Here is a 25,132-nt window from a genome sequence, read left to right as displayed (position 1 = left end):
TATTGACCCTCTGATAATCCGCCCCTGATTAAATGCAAAGTAATTGTGTGTGAGGATGAATTTTGTAACAATCAGACTCAATTCCTCTATTTTAATGAAGATTTTGCAGGCATTTAATCCATCCTGGTGTGGGATATTAGAATACAAAGATTCCACATCCATGGTGGTAAGAATGGTTCCTTTTGGTAAAAAAGACCTATTGCTACTAGTGATGAGCGAATATACTCGTTACTCGAGCATGCTCGGAGGTCCTCCGAGTATTTTTTAGTGCTCGGAGATTCAGTTTTTCTTGCCGCAGCTGAATGATTTACATCTGTTAGCCAGCATAAGTACATGTGGAGGTTGCCTGGTTGCTAGGGCATCCCCACATGTACTTATGCTGGCTAACAGATGTAAATCATTCAGCTGCGGCTAGAAAAACTAAATCTCCGAGCACTAAAAAATACTCGGAGGACCCCCGAGCATGCTCGAGTAACGAGTATATTCGCTCATCACTAATTGCTACTTGTTTATTCAATAGGTCAGTTGCATCCTGAATGTAGCTGGGTGTATCCTTTACCAAGGGTTTAAGAACAACCTCTACCCAACCAGATACTTGCTCACTAGGGGTACCAACACATGTAATCATTGGTCCTTCTGGATTTCCAGATTTGTGAAGCATATAGAATGTCTATTCATGGACTCTCTGGTGTCAGGTCATCATCAATTATAGACTTGTCAGGTTGACAAGTGACCAACTTCTATAGTTCTTTGTAGTAGTCCTGTGTAGGGGTCAGACCCCAATTTTGTGTAGTCTTTGAGTCCTTCATGTAGTTCATCATAACTATTGCCTGCAGTTTTAATGATTTTTTTTACTGGCTTTAAAAGATTGTATGGTCCTCCTCTCCTGGGTACTGATGTCGGAAAGTTGTCTTCTATATTTGTCCAGGATGGTGGAGTTTACTAATTGTCTTCAGGAGTCTATATACTTATCCAAATGAAAGTTGTGTCCAGGTTGAGGTGTCGAATGTAATCTCTTCTTGACTGTCGAGATCCCCCTTCCTTCAGTATAAACTAGGCTCCCGGCTGCCTCCGGGCCCAAGCTCACTGCATGTCATGAGGCTGACTAGTCATTGTAACCTTATGACACACAGTAAACTCCGGCCTGGATGCATTTGAAAGTCCAGGACTATAATAAAGAGGCCAGAGATGCAGCATGTCCGACGATGGAAAGAAGAGAACCGGACTTCAAGTATTGGTTAAAAATAACTAATACTCCCCTCTCTGGCCGCCCTAATGCTTGTGTTCTGGTTCTTTTCTTTCCGCCCTTGTGCAATGGAACTCCTAGACTTCTGTCAACACGACCATATGACGCACAGTAACCTCTGAGGTTTGAAAGTGGACGTGAGTTCTGGCGTTGCTAGCAGTCTGCTCCACTTCTTGCCACGGCTGTTTCTCCCCTTCCGAAATTGATTATTCTGTGTCACTTGTCTTTTTATTGCACTATTCTATGTTATGCTGTGTTTAAATACGTGACTCTTCAGATATTGTCTTATACTAGGCCTGATGGAGAGATCGGAGTAGTCTGGAAAGTTGCTACTTGTTACCTTTTCAGTTAACCATTAAAATTTATCAACCAATGAAGACTCTCAAGTTTGATTATTTTTATACTAGCTAACAGTACAAAGATATATTTTTCCTGTAACAAAATGGAGGATACCAGAATGTATAGTATCTTTATGGAACAAAAGTCTATTCTGAGGAAAAGTGCACAATTGGACAGCAATATTTTTTTCTTATCTGAATGCAAAAAGTGAATCAAATTCAAAAAGGACTCTGTCTTACTAATCCAATCCTACATACATGCAATACTCTTTAAGCACAAAACCTGCATCATAGGACATCTGAGAGTCTAAAGAACCAACTTTTGAATGAAGAATCAAGACCATCAACTCCAAGGGAGGTTTAAAACACGAAGGAACACACAGAAAGCACAGAACAAAAATTACAGCAGCACAATTACAAAGTACAGACTCTTCTGTTCATAACAAGGAAAAAAACTACATAGACTGCATTGAATCTTGAATTGAGGCGCAAACAGATACAAAACAAAGCCAAAACCTGACAATTATTACAACTATGGCATAACCACTGACACAGACATCTGTGTCATCAATCTCTCATCTTACAAACCCCAAAAAGTGGAACTTGATTTTTCTTTTTAGAGGACTCTCGTCATGTCCTCTTAAAGTCTTGGATGAAACTTAACTCTGCAGCGACATGGAAAATTACTTTAGGAGGCTACACCTGAGGGAATATTTTCATTACACATAGGAGTCGGAACAATTTCTTTCCCGGTTTTCATTTTGGTGAATTTGTATTTTTTAAAATTCAAGTACAATTAAATTCCACTCTAATATATTCTCTCATCTCTTCTAGTTGCTATTTTAAAAATGAAACGTTCCTCTTTAAAGGGAACCTGTCACGCCCAAAATCGATGGTGAGCTAAGCCCACCGGCACCAGGGGCTTATCTACAGCATTCTGCAATGCTGTAGATAAGCCCTCGATGTATCCTGAAAGATGAGAAAAAGAGGTTAGATTATACTGATCTGGGCGGGCGGTCCGTCGCGGTCCAGGGCCCCCCATCTTCCTCTTCTTGTCTTCACGCTGTGGCTCCGGCGCACTTTGTCTGCCCTGTTGAGGGCAGAGCAAAGTACTGCAGTGCGCAGGCGCTGGGCCTCCTTGACCTTTCCCGGCGCCTGCGCACTGTGGTACTTTGCTCTGCCCTCAACAGGGCAAAGTATGCCTGCGCCGGAGCCGCAGCGTGAAGACAAGAAGAGGACGTCATCGTAAGAAGATGGGAGGCCCCAGACCGGACTGCAGTGGGACCGCCCCTTGGTGAGTATAATCTAACCTCTTTTTCGCATCTTTCAGGATATTGGGTGGCTTATCTACAGCATTACAGAATGCTGTAGATAAGCCCCTGATGCCGGTGGCCTTAGCTCACCTTCGATTTTGGGGGTGACAGGTTCCCTTTAAGGTCTTCAAAACCAATTTTAATGTAAAACATTGCCATCTTTTTATATTTCTTGTACACTAAATGGGCAAAGTATTGGGACAGCTACACGTTACACCTACAGGAGCTTTTAAGACATCTCATTCTAGATCTATACAGTTGTGTTAAAATGTCTTTGCTCCCTTCCTCATTTCCTATCCTTTTTCATGTTTGTCACACATAAATTTTTCAGATCACCAAACAAATTTAAATATTAGACAAAGATAACACAAGTAAACACAAAATGCTGTTTTTAAATAAAAGTCTTTATTATTAAGGGAAAAAGAAATCCAAACCTACAGGGCCCTGTGTGACAAAGTGATTGCCCCCTAAACCTAACTGGTTGGGCCACCCTTAGCAGCAACCACTGCAATCAGATGTTTGCGATAACTGGAAATGAGTCTTCTACAAGGCTCTGGAGGAATTTTGGCCCTCTCAACTTTGCAGAATTGTTGTAATTCAGCCACATTAGAGGGTTTCCGAGCATGAACCGCCTTTTTAAGGTCATGCCACAGCATCTCAATCGGATTAAGGTCAGGACTTTGACTAGGCCATTCCAAAGTCATAATTTTGTTTTTAGAAATAGGAAATCAGAAAGGGGGCAAAAAAGTTTTCACATAACTGTATTAATATAGAGATTTTGTGTCTGTGGGAATTTTTGCTCCTTCATTCACAACAGCGGTTGTGAGGCCAGACTGATGTTGGAGGAAAGTACATTTTAGTCCATCCCAAAGATCTGGGGCAGGGTTGAGATCCAGGCATGTTCTTCCACCAAACTCTCTCACCCATGTCTTTATTGACCTAGTGCACTGGGCACAGTATTGGGGAACAGAAATGGGTCTTCCCCAAACTGATCACACAAAGCTGGCTTTACACCACTCTGTTGAACACTCAGCATTGTGCTTGGTGATGTATGACTGCAGCTGCTCGGCCATGAAGCTCCTGGTGGGCACGCAGTGATTGTGCTAGTGTTATTATCAAAGGAGGTTTGGACTCTGCAGTTATGGAGTTGGCAGACCGTTGGTTACTTTTATGCCCTCTGCTCACCAACACTTTGTGACCCGACCCGGCTTTGCAATTTTACATTTTAGCTTTTTTATGGTTGAGTTGATGCAGTTCCTGCCACTTAATAATATCACTCACAGGTATTGGACTATTTAGGGAAGAAATGAACTGACTTGTTCCAGGTGTGACTCCATTTTCAGGACTATGCCTGTATCAGCGAGCTCTTTAGAATGAGCCATTCGACCATTGTAATCCTGTTCCGATTTCTACCTTGTATCATTTTTCTAGTACCAAATGGTGGTGGAAATCCATTTCTTAATCTAATTCTGGATCTATGATTTCTACATATAGATGTAAAACACATAACATCCTGTCCTCTTACTGCCACCACTAGAAGGAGCCTATTACATTTGTTCTTAATGAGTGTAATGTATACCAGTATGCAGTCAACTCCTAGGCTCTCTCTGGTGTTGGCCCCAGGCACCACAAGATTCTCAAGTTTTAATATTTTTCTACCTATCGGCTAACATTGTATAAAGATATATTTTTCCTGTATTATATATAAAACTTTATTGGAAACTAACTTAAAAAAATAAGTATATTCACATTCATACACAAGGTAATATCACAGTCTTATCACAATGTTTATTTCTCCAGTTAATGAAACAAAAATAATTTTGCAAAATGTTGTCTTTACTAAAGAAATCCCTTGTATGACTTTGTAACAAATAATATTTGGAAATTTTCAGAATCGCTGTAAAAACTCCTGCAGCTGCTTCACTATTTCGGTATCCACCGTTTCCATCAGTGACCGGAATCCTTCATCTCCCAGTAATTGCTGCTGTGCATTGAGTTTCTCATAGACAAACTGCTGGAGGGATATGGAATGGACAGGGTCTCTCAAAGCAATCTAGGAATGGACAGAACAGAGAGAAATCTGCATTATTATACAGTGACAACAAAACACTTCGACAAACTCATCTCCTCGTCGAGCATAAATGATGTATCACACTGCAGCCAAGAGCTATGAGTAAAAGCATAACCACCATTGCCAGTCTGGTGTGAACCCACTGCCTTGGTTGTCTATCCGTGCGCACAAGATCATGAAGCAGGTACTAAATTCTAGCCACAATGGGACTTCAACAGAAAAATGGCTGATAATTTATGGCAATTTTGAGTTCAAATTAATTGTTTAATCCCTGAAAAACCCATTCATTTTTGGCTACAATCCAATTGCCCATTTCAACTTTGTAGCTATAATAACACAGACGGGACCATTTGGCCAATCTTGGCCCCCATTCTCGCTTTCTTAATGGCCTCCAGTGTATATGCTTAAAGGGAACCTGCCACCCCCAAAATCGAAAGTGAGCTAAGCCCACCAGCATCAGGGGCTTATCTACAGCATTCTGGTCCGGGTCCGAAGGGCGTCGCGGTCCGGGGTCTCCAATCTTCATAGGATGACGTCATCTTCTTGTCTTCATGCTGTGGCGCAGGCATACTTTGTCCGCCCTGTTGAGGGCAGAGCAAAGTACTGCAGTGCGCAGGTGCCACGAAAGGTCAGAGAGGCCCGGCGCCTGCACACTGCAGTAATTTGCTCTGCCCTCAACAGGGCAAATCAATATGCCTGCACCGGAGCCGCAGCATGAAGTGAAGACAAGAGGACGTCATCTGATGAAGATAGAAGGTGCCGGATCGGACCGCGACGCCCATCGGACCAGACCGGGACCACCCCTGGGTGAGTATAATCTAACCTCTTTTTCTCATCTTTCAGGATACATTGGGGGCTTATCTACAGCATTTCAGAATGCTGTAGATAAGCCCCTGATGCTGGTGGGCTTAACTCACCTTCGATTTTGGGGGTGACAGGTTCCCTATAAAGTTCTTAAATGAATACAATATTTGTAAAAACAAGCAACTTTGCAATTTACTTCTTATTAAAAGTATCCTTTATTCTCAAGAACAGAGGGCATTTAATTTTTTAGTTTACTGCTCATTAGTGATTTTGGATCCTTTTAGACGGACTAATAAATTATCCCAATGATCTCATTTTAACAATACAGAAAGACTATTGGCGCTCGATACACGTAACATAGATCATGGAGGGGGAACGTTTGTGCGACAGTCTGATGCCCTTCAAGACTAAAGGTACCGTCACATTTAGCGACGCTGCAGCGATCTAGATAACGATCCCGATCGATGCAGCGTCACTGTGTGGTCGCTGGAGAGCTGTCACACAGACAGCTCTCCAGCGACCAACTATGCGAAGTCCCCTGGTAACTAGGGTAAACATCGGGTTACTAAGCGCAGGGCCGCGTTTAGTAACCCGATGTTTACCCTGGTTACCAGTGCTAATGTAAAAACAAACAAACACTACATACTTACATTCTGGTGTCTGTCCCCCGGCGTTCTGCTTCCTGCACTGTGAGCGCCGGCCGTAAAGCACAGCGATGACGTCACCGCTGTAATCTGCTTTACGGCTGGCCGGCGCTGACAGTGCAGGGAAGCAGAACGCCGAGGGACGCGACAGACACCGGAATGTAAGTATGAAGTGTTTTTTTTTTTTATATTTACAATGGTAACCAGGGTAAACATCGGGTTACTAAGCGCGGCCCTGCGCGAAATAAATCCAGCGACGAAATAAAGTTCTGGCCTTTCTGCTCCGACCAACGATGTCACAGCAGGATCCAGATCGCTGCTGCGTGTCAAACACAACGATATCGCTATCCAGGACGCTGCAACGTCACGGATCGCTAGCGATATCGTTGTGAAGTTGGTCAGTGAAGTTGGTCACCTTTACACAAAGGGTTTGACAAACGGCCAATGATCATTTTAATGCTGACACTAAAGATGTGATCAGCGAGAGACAAGTGTTTCATCATTTCATTGGGAGCAGTTTACACTGGGCAAAGATGGTAAACTAATGTTCATTCTGGTAATCATCGTTTCGTGTTAAAGGCCCTTAGATTGCAATAACAGATACTTTTATTGATCAGTTCTGTGTTACTATGTGTTACAGTAGGTTACAGTGTCTCCAGATTGCTTCCCATAGAAGAAAAACATTAGACTCGAACAAAGACGACCCAGGAAAACATACTCAGAAGGGAGGTAAGAACATTTCTAAAACAATCCACAGTGAGGAGATTGGAACAAAACAAAATCCTCTAAACTGCATGCTCGCAAACGCCAGAAGCCTGACAAACAAGATGGAAGAACTAGAAGCAGAAATATCTACAGGTAACTTTGACATAGTGGGAATAACCGAGACATGGTTAGATGAAAGCCATGACTGGGCAGTTAACTTACAGGGTTACAGTCTGTTTAGAAAGGATCGTAAAAATCGGAGAGGAGGAGGGGTTTGTCTCTATGTAAAGTCTTGTCTAAAGTCCACTTTAAGGGAGGATATTAGCGAAGGGAATGAGGATGTCGAGTCCATATGGGTCGAAATTCATGGAGGGAAAAATGGTAACAAAATTCTCATTGGGGTCTGTTACAAACCCCCAAATATAACAGAAACCATGGAAAGTCTACTTCTAAAGCAGATAGATGAAGCTGCAACCCATAATGAGGTCCTGGTTATGGGGGACTTTAACTACCCGGATATTAACTGGGAAACAGAAACCTGTGAAACCCATAAAGGCAACAGGTTTCTGCTAATAACCAAGAAAAATTATCTTTCACAATTGGTGCAGAATCCAACCAGAGGAGCAGCACTTTTAGACCTAATACTATCTAATAGACCTGACAGAATAACAAATCTGCAGGTGGTTGGGCATTTAGGAAATAGCGACCACAATATTGTGCAGTTTCACCTGTCTTTCACTAGGGGGACTTGTCAGGGAGTCACAAAAACATTGAACTTTAGGAAGGCAAAGTTTGAACAGCTTAGAGATGCCCTTAATCTGGTAGACTGGGACAATATCCTCAGAAATGAGAATACAGATAATAAATGGGAAATGTTTAAGAACATCCTAAATAGGCAGTGTAAGCGGTTTATACCTTGTGGGAATAAAAGGACTAGAAATAGGAAAAACCCAATGTGGCTAAACAAAGAAGTAAGACAGGCAATTAACAGTAAAAAGAAAGCATTTGCACTACTAAAGCAGGATGGCACCATTGAAGCTCTAAAAAACTATAGGGAGAAAAATACTTTATCTAAAAAACTAATTAAAGCTGCCAAAAAGGAAACAGAGAAGCACATTGCTAAGGAGAGTAAAACTAATCCCAAACTGTTCTTCAACTATATCAATAGTAAAAGAATAAAAACTGAAAATGTAGGCCCCTTAAAAAATAGTGAGGAAAGAATGGTTGTAGATGACGAGGAAAAAGCTAACATATTAAACACCTTCTTCTCCACGGTATTCACGGTGGAAAATGAAATGCTAGGTGAAATCCCAAGAAACAATGAAAACCCTATATTAAGGGTCACCAATCTAACCCAAGAAGAGGTGCGAAACCGGCTAAATAAGATTAAAATAGATAAATCTCCGGGTCCGGATGGCATACACCCACGAGTACTAAGAGAACTAAGTAATGTAATAGATAAACCATTATTTCTTATTTTTAGTGACTCTATAGCAACAGGGTCTGTTCCGCAGGACTGGCGCATAGCAAATGTGGTGCCAATATTCAAAAAGGGCTCTAAAAGTGAACCTGGAAATTATAGGCCAGTAAGTCTAACCTCTATTGTTGGTAAAATATTTGAAGGGTTTCTGAGGGATGTTATTCTGGATTATCTCAATGAGAATAACTGTTTAACTCCATATCAGCATGGGTTTATGAGAAATCGCTCCTGTCAAACCAATCTAATCAGTTTTTATGAAGAGGTAAGCTATAGACTGGACCACGGTGAGTCATTGGACGTGGTATATCTCGATTTTTCCAAAGCGTTTGATACCGTGCCGCACAAGAGGTTGGTACACAAAATGAGAATGCTTGGTCTGGGGGAAAATGTGTGTAAATGGGTTAGTAACTGGCTTAGTGATAGAAAGCAGAGGGTGGTTATAAATGGTATAGTCTCTAACTGGGTCGAAGTGACCAGTGGGGTACCGCAGGGGTCAGTATTGGGACCTGTTCTCTTCAACATATTCATTAATGATCTGGTAGAAGGTTTACACAGTAAAATATCGATATTTGCAGATGATACAAAACTATGTAAAGCAGTTAATACAAGAGAAGATAGTATTCTGCTACAGATGGATCTGGATAAGTTGGAAACTTGGGCTGAAAGGTGGCAGATGAGGTTTAACAATGATAAATGTAAGGTTATACACATGGGAAGAAGGAATCAATATCACCATTACACACTGAACGGGAAACCACTGGGTAAATCTGACAGGGAGAAGGACTTGGGGATCCTAGTTAATGATAAACTTACCTGGAGCAGCCAGTGCCAGGCAGCAGCTGCCAAGGCAAACAGGATCATGGGGTGCATTAAAAGAGGTCTGGATACACATGATGAGAGCATTATACTGCCTCTGTACAAATCCCTAGTTAGACCGCACATGGAGTACTGTGTCCAGTTTTGGGCACCGGTGCTCAGGAAGGATATAATGGAACTAGAGAGAGTACAAAGGAGGGCAACAAAATTAATAAAGGGGATGGGAGAACTACAATACCCAGATAGATTAGCGAAATTAGGATTATTTAGTCTAGAAAAAAGACGACTGAGGGGCGATCTAATAACCATGTATAAGTATATAAGGGGACAATACAAATATCTCGCTGAGGATCTGTTTATACCAAGGAAGGTGACGGGCACAAGGGGGCATTCTTTGCGTCTGGAGGAGAGAAGGTTTTTCCACCAACATAGAAGAGGATTCTTTACTGTTAGGGCAGTGAGAATCTGGAATTGCTTGCCTGAGGAGGTGGTGATGGCGAACTCAGTCGAGGGGTTCAAGAGAGGCCTGGATGTCTTCCTGGAGCAGAACAATATTGTATCATACAATTATTAGGTTCTGTAGAAGGACGTAGATCTGGGTATTTATTATGATGGAATATAGGCTGAACTGGATGGACAAATGTCTTTTTTCGGCCTTACTAACTATGTTACTATGTTACTATGTTACATCTGGGACGTCATTGATTAGCAATTACAAAAGGATCTGCAAGAAGCGGATTTTGATGAATTGTGCAGGTTCATTCAGTGTGGCAGAATATTCCTTATACAACCAGTAATAACCTCATTGATGGCAGTCAAATTGATTAACTGCTTGCATTTCTGTGCATGATGCTTATACTTGATACTGAATAAATTAAGATGTTCTGAAAATGATGATTCAATCTTCTCATCATTTGCATAGAATTAATGAGTATATCCATCCTGAGACTTCCATAATTACACAACTTGTTGGATTAGTATGTCAATATTCAGTGTATATAATGTATATATGGATATATGGATATATATATATATATATATATATATATATATACTAGATTGTGGCCCGATTCTAACGCATCGGGTATTCTAGAATATGCATGTCCCCGTAGTATATGGACAATGATGATTCCAGAATTCGCGGCAGACTGTGCCCGTCGCTGATTGGTCGAGGCAACCTTTATGACATCATCGTCGCCATGGCAACCATTTATGACATCTACGTCGATACTGTGCCTGTCGCTGAATCATAAACGTGAGATGTTTACGTCCTTTATGACATCATCGGCGGCCTCGACCAATCAGAGACGCGGTATTTCTACGTCGATGCTGTGCCCGTCTCTGATTGGTCGAGGCCTGGCGGCCTCGACCAATCAGAGAGCCGGGATTTCCAGGACAGACAGACAGACAGACAGACGGAAAAACCCTTAGACAATTATATATATATATATATATATATATATATATATATATAATATATACAGTAATATATATATATATATATATATATATATATATACACAGTCATGGCCAAAAGTATTGACGCCCCTGCAATTCTGTCAGATAATACTCATTTTCTTCCTGAAAATGATTGCAAACACAAATTATTTGGTATTATTATCTTCATTTAATTTGTCTTAAATGAAAAAACACAAAAAGAATTGTCCTAAAGCCAAATTGGATATAATTCCACACCAAACATAAAAAGGGGGTGGACAAATGTATTGGCACTGTTCGAAAAATCATGTGATGTTTCTCTAATTTGTGTAATTAACAGCACCTGTAACTTACCTGTGGCACCTAACAGGTGTTGGCCATAACTAAATCACACTTGCAGCCAGTTGACATGGATTATAGTTGACTCAACCTATGTCCTGTGTCCTTGTGTGTACCACATTGAGCATGGAGAAAAGAAAGAAGACCAAAGAACTGTCTGAGGACTTGAGAAACCAAATTGTGAGGAAGCATGAGCAATCTCAAGGCTACAAGTCCATCTCCAAAGACCTGAATGTTCCTGTGTCTACCGTGTGCAGTGTCATCAAGAAGTTTAAAGCCCATGGCATTGTGGCTAACCTCCCTAGATGTGGTTGGAAAAGAAAAATTGACAAAAGAGATTTCAACGCAAGATTGTGCGGATGTTGGATAAAGAACCTCGACTAACATCCAAACAAGTTCAAGCTGCCCTGCAGTCCGAGGGTACAACAGTGTCAACCCGTACTATCCATCGGCGTCTGAATGAAAAGGGACTGTATGGTAGGAGATCCAGGAAAACCCCACTTCTTACCCCGAGACATAAAAAAACAGGCTGGAGTTTGCCAAAACTTACCTGAAAAAGCCTAAAACGTTTTGGAAGAATGTTCTCTGGTCAGATGGGACAAAAGTAGAGCTTTTTGGGCAAAGGCATCAACATAGAGTTCACAGGAGAAAAAAAAGAGACATTCAAAGAAAAGAACACAGTCCCTACAGTCAAACATGGCGGAGGTTCCCTGATGTTTTGGGGTTGCTTTGCTGCCTCTGGCACTGGACTGCTTGACCGTGTGCATGGCATTATGAAGTCTGAAGACTACCAACAAATTTTGCAGCATAATGTAGGGCCCAGTATGAGAAAGCTGGGTCTCCCTCAGAGGTCATGGGTCTTCCAGCAGGACAATGACCCAAAACACACTTCAAAAAGCACTAGAAAATGGTTTGAGAGAAAGCACTGGAGACTTCTAAGGTGGCCAGCAATGAGTCCAGACCTGAATCCCATAGAACACCTGTGGAGAGATCTAAAAATGGCAGTTTGGAGAAGGCACCCTTCAAATATCAGGGACAGGGACCTGGAGCAGTTTGCCAAAGAACAATGGTCTAAAATTCCAGCAGAGCATTGTAAGAAATTCATTGATGGTTACCAGAAGCGGTTGGTCGCAGTTAATTTGGCTAAAGGTTGTGCAACCAATTATTAGGCTGAGGGTGTCAATACTTTTGTCTGGCCCATTTTTGGAGTTTTGTGTGAAATGATCAATGTTTTGCTTTTTGCTTCATTCTCTTTTGTGTTTTTTCATTTAAGACAAATTAAATGAGGATAATAATACCAAATAATTTGTGTTTGCAATCATTTTCTGGAAGAAACTGAGTATTATCTGACAGAATTGCGGGGGTGTCAATACTTTTGGCAATGACTGTATATATATATGTATATATATATATATATATATATATATATATATATACATACATGCACACACATAAATATATACAGTACAGACCAAAAGTTTGGACACACCTCATTTAAAGATTTTTCATGACTATGAAAATTGTACATTCACACTGAAGGCATCAAAACTATGAATTAACGCATGTGGAATTATATACTTAACAAAAAAGTGTGAAACAACTGAAATTATGTCTTATATTCTAGGTTCTTCAAAGTAGCCACCTTTTGCTTTGATGACTGCTTTGCACACTCTTGGCATTCTCTTGAGGAGCTTCAAGAGGTAGTCACCGGAAATGGTTTTCACGTCACGGGTGTGCCCTGTCAGGTTTAATAAGTGGGATTTCTTGCCATATAAATGGGGTTGGGACCCTCAGTTGTGTTATGCAGAAGTCTGGTGGATACACAGCTGATAGTCCTACTGAATAGACTTAGAATTTGTATTATGGCAAGAAAAAAGCAGCTAAGTAAACAAAAGTGAGTGGCCATCATTACTTTAAAAAATGAAGGTCAGTCAGTCCGAAAAATTGGGAAAACTTTGAAATTGTCCCCAAGTGCAGTGGCAAAAACCATCAAGCGCTACAAAGAAACTGGCTCACATGAGGACCACCCCAGGAAAGGAAGACCAAGAGTCACCTCTGCTTCTGAGGATAAGTTTATCCAAGTCACCAGCCTCAGAAATCGCAGGTTAACAGCAGCTCAGATTAGAGACCAGGTCAATGCCACACAGAGTTCTAGCAGCAGACACATCTCTACAACAACTGTTAAGAGGAGACTTTGTGCAGCAGGCCTTCATGGTAAAATAGCTGCTAGGAAACCACTGCTAAGGACAGGCAACAAGCAGAAGAGACTTGTTTGGGTTAAAGAACACAAGGAATGGACATTAGACCAGCGGAAATCTGTGCTTTGGTCTGATGAGTCCAAATTTGAGATCTTTGGTTCCAACCACCGTGTCTTTGTGCGACGCAGAAAAGGTGAACGGATGGACTCTACATGCCTGGTTCCCACCGAGAAGCATGGAGGAGGTGTGATGGTGTGGTGGTGCTTTGCTGGTGACACTGTTGGGGATTTATTCAAAATTGAAGGCATACTGAACCAGCATGTCTATCACGGCATCTTGCAGCGGTATGCTATTCCATCCGGTTTGCGTTTAGTTGGACCATAATTTATTTTTCAACAGGACAATGACCCCAAACACACCTCCAGGCTGTGTAAGGGCTATTTGACCAAGAAGGAGAGTGATGGGGGCTACGCCAGATGACCTGGCCTCCACAGTCACCAGACCTGAACCCAATCGAGATGGTTTGGGGTGAGCTGGACCGCAGAGTGAAGGCAAAAGGGCCAACAAGTGCTAAGCATCTCTGGGAACTCCTTCAAGATTGTTGGAAGACCATTCCCGGTGACTACCTCTTCAAGCTCAACAAAAGAATGCCAAGAGTGTGCAAAGCAGTCATCAAAGCAAAAATCTGGCTACTTTGAAGAACCTAGAATATTAGACATATTTTCAGTTGTTTCACACTTTTTTGCTAAGTATATAATTCCACATGTGTTAATTCATAGTTTTGATGCCTTCAGTGTGAATGTACAATTTTCATAGTCATGAAAATACAAAAAAATCTTTAAATTTGTCAGGAGGGCGTTAAACTAGAAGAAGAGGGGACGGGAAGAAAAACATTAGACTTGAACAAAGAAGACCCAGGAAAACATACTCAGATGGGAGGTAAGAACATTTCTAAAACAATCCACAGCGAGGAGATTGGAACAAAACAAAATCCTCTAAACTGCATGCTCGCAAACGCCAGAAGCCTGACAAACAAGATGGAAGAACTAGAAGCAGAAATATCTACAGGTAACTTTGACATAGTGGGAATAACCGAGACATGGTTAGATGAAAGCTATGACTGGGCAGTTAACTTACAGGGTTACAGTCTGTTTAGAAAGGATCGTAAAAATCGGAGAGGAGGAGGGGTTTGTCTCTATGTAAAGTCTTGTCTAAAGTCCACTTTAAGGGAGGATATTAGCGAAGGAAATGAGGATGTCGAGTCCATATGGGTCGAAATTCATGGAGGGAAAAAGGGTAACAAAATTCTCACTGGGGTCTGTTACAGACCCCCAAATATAACAGAAACCATGGAAAGTCTACTTCTAAAGCAGATAGATGAAGCTGCAACCCATAATGAGGTCCTGGTTATGGGGGACTTTAACTACCCGGATATTAACTGGGAAAGTGAATCCTGTGAAACCCATAAAGGCAACAGGTTTCTGCTAATAACCAAGAAAAATTATCTTTCACAATTGGTGCAGAATCCAACCAGAGGAGCAGCACTTTTAGACCTAATACTATCTAATAGACCTGACAGAATAACAAATCTGCAGGTGGTTGGGCATCTAGGAAATAGCGACCACAATATTGTACAGTTTCACCTGTCTTTCACTAGGGGGACTTGTCAGGGAGTCACAAAAACACTGAACTTTAGGAAGGCAAAGTTTGACCAGCTTAGAGATGCCCTTAATCTGGTAGACTGGGACAATATCTTCAGAAATAAGAATACAGATAATAAATGGGAAATGTTTAAGAACATCCTAAATAGGCAGTGTAAGCGGTTTATACCTTGTGGGAATAAAAGGACTAGAAATAGGAAAAACCCAATGTGGCTAAACAAAGAAGTAAGACAGGCAATTAACAGTAAAAAGAAAGCATTTGCACTACTAAAGCAGGATGGCACCATTGAAGCTCTAAAAAACTATAGGGAGAAAAATACTTTATCTAAAAAACTAATTAAAGCTGCCAAAAAGGAAACAGAGAAGCACATTGCTAAGGAGAGTAAAACTAATCCCAAACTGTTCTTCAACTATATCAATAGTAAAAGAATAAAAACTGAAAATGTAGGCCCCTTAAAAAATAGTGAGGAAAGAATGGTTGTAGATGACGAGGAAAAAGCTAACATATTAAACACCTTCTTCTCCACGGTATTCACGGCGGAAAATGAAATGCTAGGTGAAATCCCAAGAAACAATGAAAACCCTATATTAAGGGTCACCAATCTAACCCAAGAAGAGGTGCGAAATCGGCTAAATAAGATTAAAATAGATAAATCTCCGGGTCCGGATGACATACACCCACGAGTACTAAGGGAACTACCGTAAGTAATGTAATAGATAAACCATTATTTCTTATTTTTAGGGACTCTATAGCGACAGGATCTGTTCCGCAGGACTGGCGCATAGCAAATGTGGTGCCAATATTCAAAAAGGGCTCTAAAAGTGAACCTGGAAATTATAGGCCAGTAAGTCTAACCTCTATTGTTGGTAAAATATTTGAAGGGTTTCTGAGGGATGTTATTCTGGATTATCTCAATGAGAATAACTGTTTAACTCCATATCAGCATGGGTTTATGAGAAATCGCTCCTGTCAAACCAATCTAATCAGTTTTTATGAAGAGGTAAGCTATAGGCTAGACCACGGTGAGTCATTGGACGTGGTATATCTCGATTTTTCCAAAGCGTTTGATACCGTGCCGCACAAGAGGTTGGTACACAAAATGAGAATGCTTGGTCTGGGGGAAAATGTGTGTAAATGGGTTAGTAACTGGCTTAGTGATAGAAAGCAGAGGGTGGTTATAAATGGTATAGTCTCTAACTGGGTCGCTGTGACCAGTGGGGTACTGCAGGGGTCAGAATTGGGACCTGTTCTCTTCAACATATTCATTAATGATCTGGTAGAAGGTTTACACAGTAAAATATCGATATTTGCAGATGATACAAAACTATGTAAAGCAGTTAATACAAGAGAAGATAGTATTCTGCTACAGATGGATCTGGATAAGTTGGAAACTTGGGCTGAAAGGTGGCAGATGAGGTTTAACAATGATAAATGTAAGGTTATACACATGGGAAGAAGGAATCAATATCACCATTACACACTGAATGGGAAACCACTGGGTAAATCTGACAGCGAGAAGGACTTGGGGATCCTAGTTAATGATAAACTTACCTGGAGCAGCCAGTGCCAGGCAGCAGCTGCCAAGGCAAACAGGATCATGGGGTGCATTAAAAGAGGTCTGGATACACATGATGAGAGCATTATACTGCCTCTGTACAAATCCCTAGTTAGACCGCACATGGAGTACTGTGTACAGTTTTGGGCACCGGTGCTCATGAAGGATATAATGGAACTAGAGAGAGTACAAAGGAGGGCAACAAAATTAATAAAGGGGATGGGAGAACTACAATACCCAGATAAATTAGCGAAATTAGGATTATTTAGTCTAGAAAAAAGACGACTGAGGGGCGATCTAATAACCATGTATAAGTATATAAGGGGACAATACAAATATCTCGCTGAGGATCTGTTTATACCAAGGAAGGTGACGGGCACAAGGGGGCATTCTTTGCGTCTGGAGGAGAGAAGATTTTTCCACCAACATAGAAGAGGATTCTTTACTGTTAGGGCAGTGAGAATCTGGAATTGCTTGCCTGAGGAGGTGGTGATGGCGAACTCAGTCGAGAGGTTCAAGAGAAGCCTGGATGTCTTCCTGGAGCAGAACAATATTGTATCATACAATTATTAGGTTCTGTAGAAGGATGTAGATCTGGGGATTTATTATGATGGAATATAGGCTGAACTGGATGGACAAATGTCTTTTTTCGGCCTTACTAACTATGTTACTATGTATGTTACTATGTTAAATGAGAAGGTGTGTCCAAACTTTTGGTCTGTGCTGTACACCATATTACCATATAATACACACAACTCAAATAAATTCTGCCAACTCTGTTATGTATAAAAGTTAATTTACATACTAAGTTAAAGACTAGCATACTTTATATTTTTGTTACACAACTAACTACTGATTATTTTTATTAATCCATCACAAAACGTGTAAACCAAAAAATAATTCGGTCACCACTATAGTACTATATTAAAAATGTAAATTTTATTAAACATATATCATTTCTAAAACAAGAACAATATAAAATAGTATGCATTACTACATAGATGAAAAAAGGTGCAAATCCTCACAAATGAGGGACTACATTGCCATAAGTAAGCATCAAAATACTAGGCCAAGCATATACATACAATAACATCACTGGATCATGGGGAGACACACTCCAACAATGTATCCCACGTGTCAAAATAACCCATATGGTACCATAACCCCTAATAGGGAGTGACACGAGATCATATGATGGTCTTCACCCATAGATAGACAAGATGCCCAAAGTATATGTATAGCAGCTTGATAAGCGGTATATTACCTGATAGGTGGGCCTAGTGTGCGAACCTCGGCATCCCTCGGCGAACCTTGGGGGATATTTGATATAGAGTACTTTCTGCCCTTGTTTGGGGAGGGCAAGATTTATTGTTATTTGTTGAGCAAATCTTGGTGTATATATTATTTTTATTAATGTACTGATATTAAAGGGAACCTGTGATGTAAAAATCAATAATAATCTACAGGTATGGGGTTAATCTGGAAGTTAATAGTGCTCTGAAGTTGCCAGGAGCCTGCACTTAGACCCCCACTGTTGAGAGGAAATTAACTTTATTCCTCCTGGAAGCCTTGGGCTTTCAGTCAAAGTGAAAAAACACCAAAAACAGGCAAAGATGCTTACCTGTCTAAACAGGCCTCAATACAAATGCACAAGCAGGGTGCAGCGGACCCAAACAAAATAGCTGGCAATACGTAAGGACCCTTGGCGTGGGTTGCCAGCTTCCATATTATGGCCCTAATATCAACTAAGACCTTACATATATTTATGTTTTTTTGCACGTATATTTTTTGCAGGGTGCAGCTGGGCCCGAATTGTTCTGTACACTGTGGCCTCTGTTCACACAGGATGCATTTTAGCACTGGGCAGCCCGCCATATGGCGTCATTAATAGGCTGCAGCCAGACGCTTTGCATTCCTTGTGTGAACACGCCACATACAGAGTATTTTATCTTAGTGCATTGGTGTACCACACGGCCAAACCCTTATTGAAGGCTGGCTGTTTCATTAGGTATCGCACCTGTGCATTTGCTATTTTGTTTGGGTCCGCTGCACCCTGCTTGTGCATTTGTATTGAGGCCTGTTTAGACAGGTAAGCATCTTTGCCTGTTTTTGGTGTTTTTTCTTGAATGTGTCCTTTTTTGGTGTTTTTCTTTCAGTCAAAGTGGTCTGAAGACACAAAAGAGAATGGTAAAACCAAAAACACTCAGTTTGAAAAAATGTTTGCAGTAATCCGCAAGTGCTAGTAAAAGATGTAAATAACAGGGTATTTGGTTGATACGTTTTTTGCAAAAAATGTATACTAAGCTGCTCTACCAATCTTCACGGTATACCCATATCAGAGCAGTCCTAACTAATGTATGCAATCCCTATCTGATGTATTTAAAAACCTGATCATCTGTACATTACCTGTGTGAACAGGGTTCAGAGAGGAAAAATCCATGTGTGCATACAGGGTAGAACAGCTTTTGTGCAGCTAGCCCAAGAGGAGTGGTGGAACTCCCCAGTCTTGTAGACACAAGAGAACAAGAGAACCGTGAAGATTGGTAGAGCAGCTTAGTATACATTTTTTGCAAAAAACGTATCAACCAAATACCCTGTTATTTACATCTTTTACTAGCACTTGCGGATTACTGCAAACATTTTTTCAAACTGAGTGTTTTTGGTTTTACCATTCTCTTTTGTGTCTTCAGGTTTCTTGGTGGTGTGTGAACATGTTCTTACAGACTTGTTCTCTGTGCAGGTAGCCCATGTGTTCCTGTTTCAATCAAAGTGGTGCAGCCGGCTTCAGTCAAAGCTCAGTGCACAGTGAGTGGCAGCTCTAAGTGTGTCTCCAGCACTGACTGACAGCCGGCTCTCATACTGGTTCTAATATATCTGTACATTATGTAAGAAAAAATCTCTCCCAGCAAAAGAATGATAGCAGGCAGAAAAAGCAAGTCAATTCCAACTTGCTTTTTCATGATGTCTAAGCAATTTAATGAGAATATCTCTTTAAGTGCAGGAAATAAAGGGTTCTGAATTTCTGTCTCTACAACAGTACACTATGGTGGGCTCTTCACTCTACAACGTAATACTCACAAAGGATAATTTGTACTACATAAAATCCTTACCACTCCTCTTTTATCTGTCACTGCAGAGAAAAAGATGAATAAAGGTCCGCAGTCCTTGAAGAGCACTCGATGTGACAATGATGCCTTAGTGCTTTGAAGTCACATGGTGCAGTGTACAGAACCACATATATGGCACTTCATTGTCCGTAACATTCAAGAATACAGGATAAAAACAAGCGGAGACGCAAAGTCACTCCACCACCTGTAGCGGACACCTTCAGGTCATGCAGGGATATCAATGCTTGTAAATCTTATCGAACACAGTTCCGATCACTGAAAATGTTGGTCTGCCTAAATCTTACTACTACCACCATCAAGTCGAGTACATAAGGCTGCTATGACAGGTGCAGACATGTTAGCATTTTCGCCATAGATGCAATTATTAGAAAGTCTTTTCAGTGTCTGTGTGTAAATGGCTCCATAGTAGACCATGTGCTAATTGATTTGCGTGACTTGGTCCATGGGTCACTCAAGTAATATGTGTCTAACGGAGAAGACCCATGAGAACTGCCTTTTACCGGATAGTATCTGTGGATTTTTTTTTTTGAGGAGCCGGCCTGGTTATACATCGCATGTGCATTACATTGCAACAAAGATGTCTTGCCAGGCCAGTAAATCAATAGAAGAACCACGTATGCCATCATCTAAGAGGTGGTTTTCAAAGCTCCTTTCCCAAAGCCATGGATTACTAGTAGTGATAAGCGAGTGTACTCATTGCTCGGGTTTTCCCGAGCACGCTCGGATTGTCTCCGAGTATTTGTAACTGCTCGGAGATTTAGTTTTTGTCGACGCAGCTGCATGATTTACGGCTGCTAGCCAGCCTGAGTACATGTGGGGGTTGCCTGGTTGCTAGGGAATCCTAGTATTCAAGCTGTCTAGCAGCTGTAAATCATGCAGCTCAGGCAACGAAAACTAAATATCCGAGCACTTACAAATACTCAAAGACCACCTGAGCATGCTCGGGAAAACCCGAGCAACGAGTATACTCGCTCATCACTAATTACTAGCAGGACAAATGGACCTGGCTGTGCTAATTGATTCTATTCCATAGTGAACTTCTGGGTGTCTCTGATGTTATGATGCACACAAAACTTCTGAAACATGGATAGTCTGGAGACCAAAAGAATAATGGAATTGCGCTCTTCTATGGCTCCTCTTCAGAACACAACTTGGTGTCTGACCTCGGATCTGGTGCCTCATTAAGGAGGCAGGGTTAGGTTCATAGATAATTCAGAGAACCTTGACGCTATGCTACCCATGGAGGTGGGCGGAGGGTGGTAATGTTTTAATGTGTCTTTATTACATATTTCACTCCAGATTTTTGAGGGAGTCTGTCAGCACAGAATGACTGCTCAAACCAAGTACAGGCACTCGGTGCACTCTTGGTGTGGCCAAACATTTAAGTGCTATTTACCACCTACATGTTTTCCCTCTATCTCCACTCTTCTTTGATTGACAGGTCTGTCTTCACAAAGTCAGAGAAAGGCAGAGGTGGATGTAAAAAAAAAAAAAATAGGTGGAAGGTGCACTTAAATGTTTGGCCACAGCAAGGGTGCACAGAGCAGCTGTACTTGGTTGAAACAGTCATTCTGGCCTGACAAACTCCTAGTAAAGGGGTAGTCTAGATGGATCAAGTTATTATTATATCGGTAGGAGGTCGAACCGCTGAAAACTCCAGGATCGCCTGAATGGGGCACTTTTATCCCCATTAGAAGAGTAGTAGTGCACATGCTTGACTGTACCTGTCCACGCAGACATATGAGGGCTTCTTTTTAGGTGCCAAGTTGTACTTTTGAATTACACCATTTATTCTCCCCACATTGTGTACTTAAAAATGGGAAAAAAATTCCAAGCGAAGTGAAATTGTGAAAATAAAACACACAATTCTGACATTGATTTTTGGGAGTTGTTGACACGGTGTACATTTTGTGGCAAAAATGACCATGCAATATGAATCTCCTCAACCATAGGATCATTGAGATACCGAACATGTCCAGTTTTGTTTGATTATTTTAGTGGTTAAAAAAAATCAGAAGTTTGCAAAAACATTTTTTTTGGGGTTGTGAAGCCATTTTCTGAGACCTTAACATTTCTTTTTTTATGCTGATGGAGCTGCGATAGCTTATGTTTTGCGGGGCAAGACAACATTTTTATTAGTACCATTTTGGGATAGATGTGACTTTTGATCGCTTGTTACAGCATTTTTGAGGATTTGCAGCGGCAAACCCCACGTAATTTCGGCGTTCTTGAATTTTTCTGTTTACGGTGTTTACCGATTGGGTTAATTGTTTTTATATTTTAATAGATTGGACATTTCTGTATGCGGCGATACCACGTTTTTTAAAAAATATCTTTATTCTCAATGGGTGAAAGGGCGGGTGAGGGTAACTTTGTGTTTTTTTCATATATATATATATATATATATATATATATATATATATAATTGTCTAGGGGTCACTTCCGTCTGTCCTTCTGTCACGGTTATTCATTTGCTGATTGGTCTCGGCAGCTGCCTGTCATGGCTGCCGCGACCTATCAGCGACGGGCACAGTCCGGGAGAAAATGGCCGCTCCTTACTCCCCGCAGTCAGTGCCTGTCGCCCGCATACTCCCCTCTGGTCACCACTAACACAGGGTTAATGCCGGCGGTAATGGACCGCATTATGCCGCGGGTAACGCACTCCGTTACCGCCGCTATTAACCCTGTGTGTCCCCAACTTTTTACTATTGATGCTGTGTATGCAGCATCAATAGTAAAACGATCTAATGTTAAAAATAATAAAAAAAACCCTTATTCTCACCTTCCGCCGTCGCATCCTCTCCTCGGCACTGCAAGCGGCAGGTTCCGCTTCCAAAGATGCTATGGGAGAAGGACCTTCCATGACGTCATGGTCATGTGACCGCGACGTCATGGAAGGTCCTGCGCTCATACCAATCCTGGGACCGGACACCGCACACAAGCGCCGGAACTACAATGGGCTCTTCGGATGGTGAGTATGTTTCTTTTTTATTTTTTAACCTGTTACATACGTGGCTGGGCAATATACTACGCGGCTGGGCAATATACTACGTGGCTGGGAAATATACTACGTGACTGGGAAAAATACTACGTGACTGGGCAATATTCTACGTGGCTGGGCAATATACTACGTGGCTGGCCAATATACTACGTGACTGGGCAATATAGTACGTGGCTGGGCAATATAGTACGTGGCTGGGCAATATACTACGTGGCTGGGCAATATACTACGTGGCTGGACAATATACTACGTGGCTGGCCAATATAGTACGTGGCTGGGCAATATAGTATGTGGCTGGGCAATATAGTATGTGGCTGGGCAATATAGTATGTGGCTGGGCAATATACTACGAGGACATGCATATTCTAGAATACCCGATGCGTTAGAATCGGGCCACCATCTAGTATATATATACAGGTCCTTCTCAAAAAATTAGCATATAGTGTTAAATTTCATTATTTACCATAATGTAATGATTACAATTAAACTTTCATATATTATAGATTCATTATCCACCAACTGAAATTTGTCAGGTCTTTTATTGTTTTAATACTGATGATTTTGGCATACAACTCCTGATAACCCAAAAAACCTGTCTCAATAAATTAGCATATCAAGAAAAGGTTCTCTAAACGACCTATTATTCTAATCTTCTGAATCAACTAATTAACTCTAAACACATGCAAAAGATACCTGAGGCTTTTATAAACTCCCTGCCTGGTTCATTACTCAAAACCCCCATCATGGGTAAGACTAGCGACCTGACAGATGTCAAGAAGGCCATCATTGACACCCTCAAGCAAGAGGGTAAGACCCAGAAAGAAATTTCTCAACAAATAGGCTGTTCCCAGAGTGCTGTATCAAGGCACCTCAATGGTAAGTCTGTTGGAAGGAAACAATGTGGCAGAAAACGCTGTACAACGAGAAGAGGAGACCGGACCCTGAGGAAGATTGTGGAGAAGGACCGATTCCAGACCTTGGGGAACCTGAGGAAGCAGTGGACTGAGTCTGGTGTGGAAACATCCAGAGCCACCGTGCACAGGCGTGTGCAGGAAATGGGCTACAGGTGCCGCATTCCCCAGGTAAAGCCACTTTTGAACCATAAACAGCGGTAGAGGCGCCTGACCTGGGCTACAGAGAAGCAGCACTGGACTGTTGCTAAGTGGTCCCAAGTACTTTTTTCTGATGAAAGCAAATTTTGCATGTCATTCGGAAATCAAGGTGCCAGAGTCTGGAGGAAGACTGGGGAGAAGGAAATGCCAAAATGCCTGAAGTCCAGTGTCAAGTACCCACAGTCAGTGATGGTGTGGGGTGCCATGTCAGCTGCTGGTGTTGGTCCACTGTGTTTCATCAAGGGCAGGGTCAATGCAGCTAGCTATCAGGAGATTTTGGAGCACTTCATGCTTCCATCGGCTGAAATGCTTTATGGAGATGAAGATTTCATTTTTCAGCACGACCTGGCACCTGCTCACAGTGCCAAAACCACTGGTAAATGGTTTACTGACCATGGTATTACTGTGCTCAATTGGCCTGCCAACTCTCCTGACCTGAACCCCATAGAGAATCTGTGGGATATTGTGAAGAGAAAGTTGAGAGACGCAAGACCCAACACTCTGGATGAGCTTAAGGCCGCTATTGAAGCATCCTGGGCCTCCATAACATCTCAGCAGTGTCACAGGCTGATTGCCTCCATGCCACGCCGCATTGAAGCAGTCATTTCTCCCAAAGGATTCCCGACCAAGTATTGAGTGCATAACTGAACATTATTATTTGTTGGTTTTTTTGTTTGTTATTAAAAAACACTTATTTGATTGGATGGGTGAAATATGCTAATTTATTGAGACAGGTTTTTTGGGTTATCAGGAGTTGTATGCCAAAATCATCAGTATTAAAACAATAAAAGACCTGACAAATTTCAGTTGGTGGATAATGAATCTATAATATATGAAAGTTTAATTGTAATCATTACATTATGGTAAATAATGAAATTTAACACAATATGCTAATTTTTTGAGAAGGACCTGTATATATATATATATATATATATATATATATATATATTTTTTTTTTACTTTTTACTGCTTTTGTTAGCCTCCTTAGGGGACTTGAAGATGCGATTGTCTGATCGCTTGTGCTACATGCAGTGATGCCACAGCATCGCTGAATATAGCAGAAATCACAGTCTCCATTGAAGCCAGGCCACAGGCAGGGTTTCAAAGAACCTCCGTAATGACAAGCATGGGGTCATCAGCAGACGCCCGGCTGTCACGGTGAACCATCGGCGACCAGCGATCATGTCACGTATGCGCTGATGGGTGGAGTTAATGATGTGCGTGCATTGACGTGTTAAATACCACTGTTACAGTTTGACATCAGCATTTAACAAGCTAACAAT

The 25,132-nt window shown here is 41.4% G+C and overlaps 1 protein-coding gene across 3 annotated transcripts in view; it reads right to left on the bottom strand.

The window, feature by feature from the left end:
* Window positions 1-4,665: 4,665 nt before the first annotated feature.
* Window positions 4,666-25,132, bottom strand: part of IPO11 (importin 11) — a 628,234-nt gene continuing 607,767 nt past the window's right edge. For all 3 annotated transcript variants that reach the window (XM_069749262.1, XM_069749270.1, XM_069749278.1), the window contains one exon: window positions 4,666-4,950. In XM_069749262.1, coding sequence (XP_069605363.1) covers window positions 4,786-4,950 — 165 coding nt within the window. In that variant the 3' untranslated portion in view covers window positions 4,666-4,785. The remainder of the gene's footprint in view (window positions 4,951-25,132) is intronic.

This window comes from Ranitomeya imitator, chromosome 1 (genome assembly GCF_032444005.1).
Source record: "Ranitomeya imitator isolate aRanImi1 chromosome 1, aRanImi1.pri, whole genome shotgun sequence".
Classification (NCBI taxonomy): domain Eukaryota; kingdom Metazoa; phylum Chordata; class Amphibia; order Anura; family Dendrobatidae; genus Ranitomeya; species Ranitomeya imitator.
Note: the sequence above shows the minus strand (reverse complement) of the source record. Positions and strands in the feature narration are given on the sequence as shown.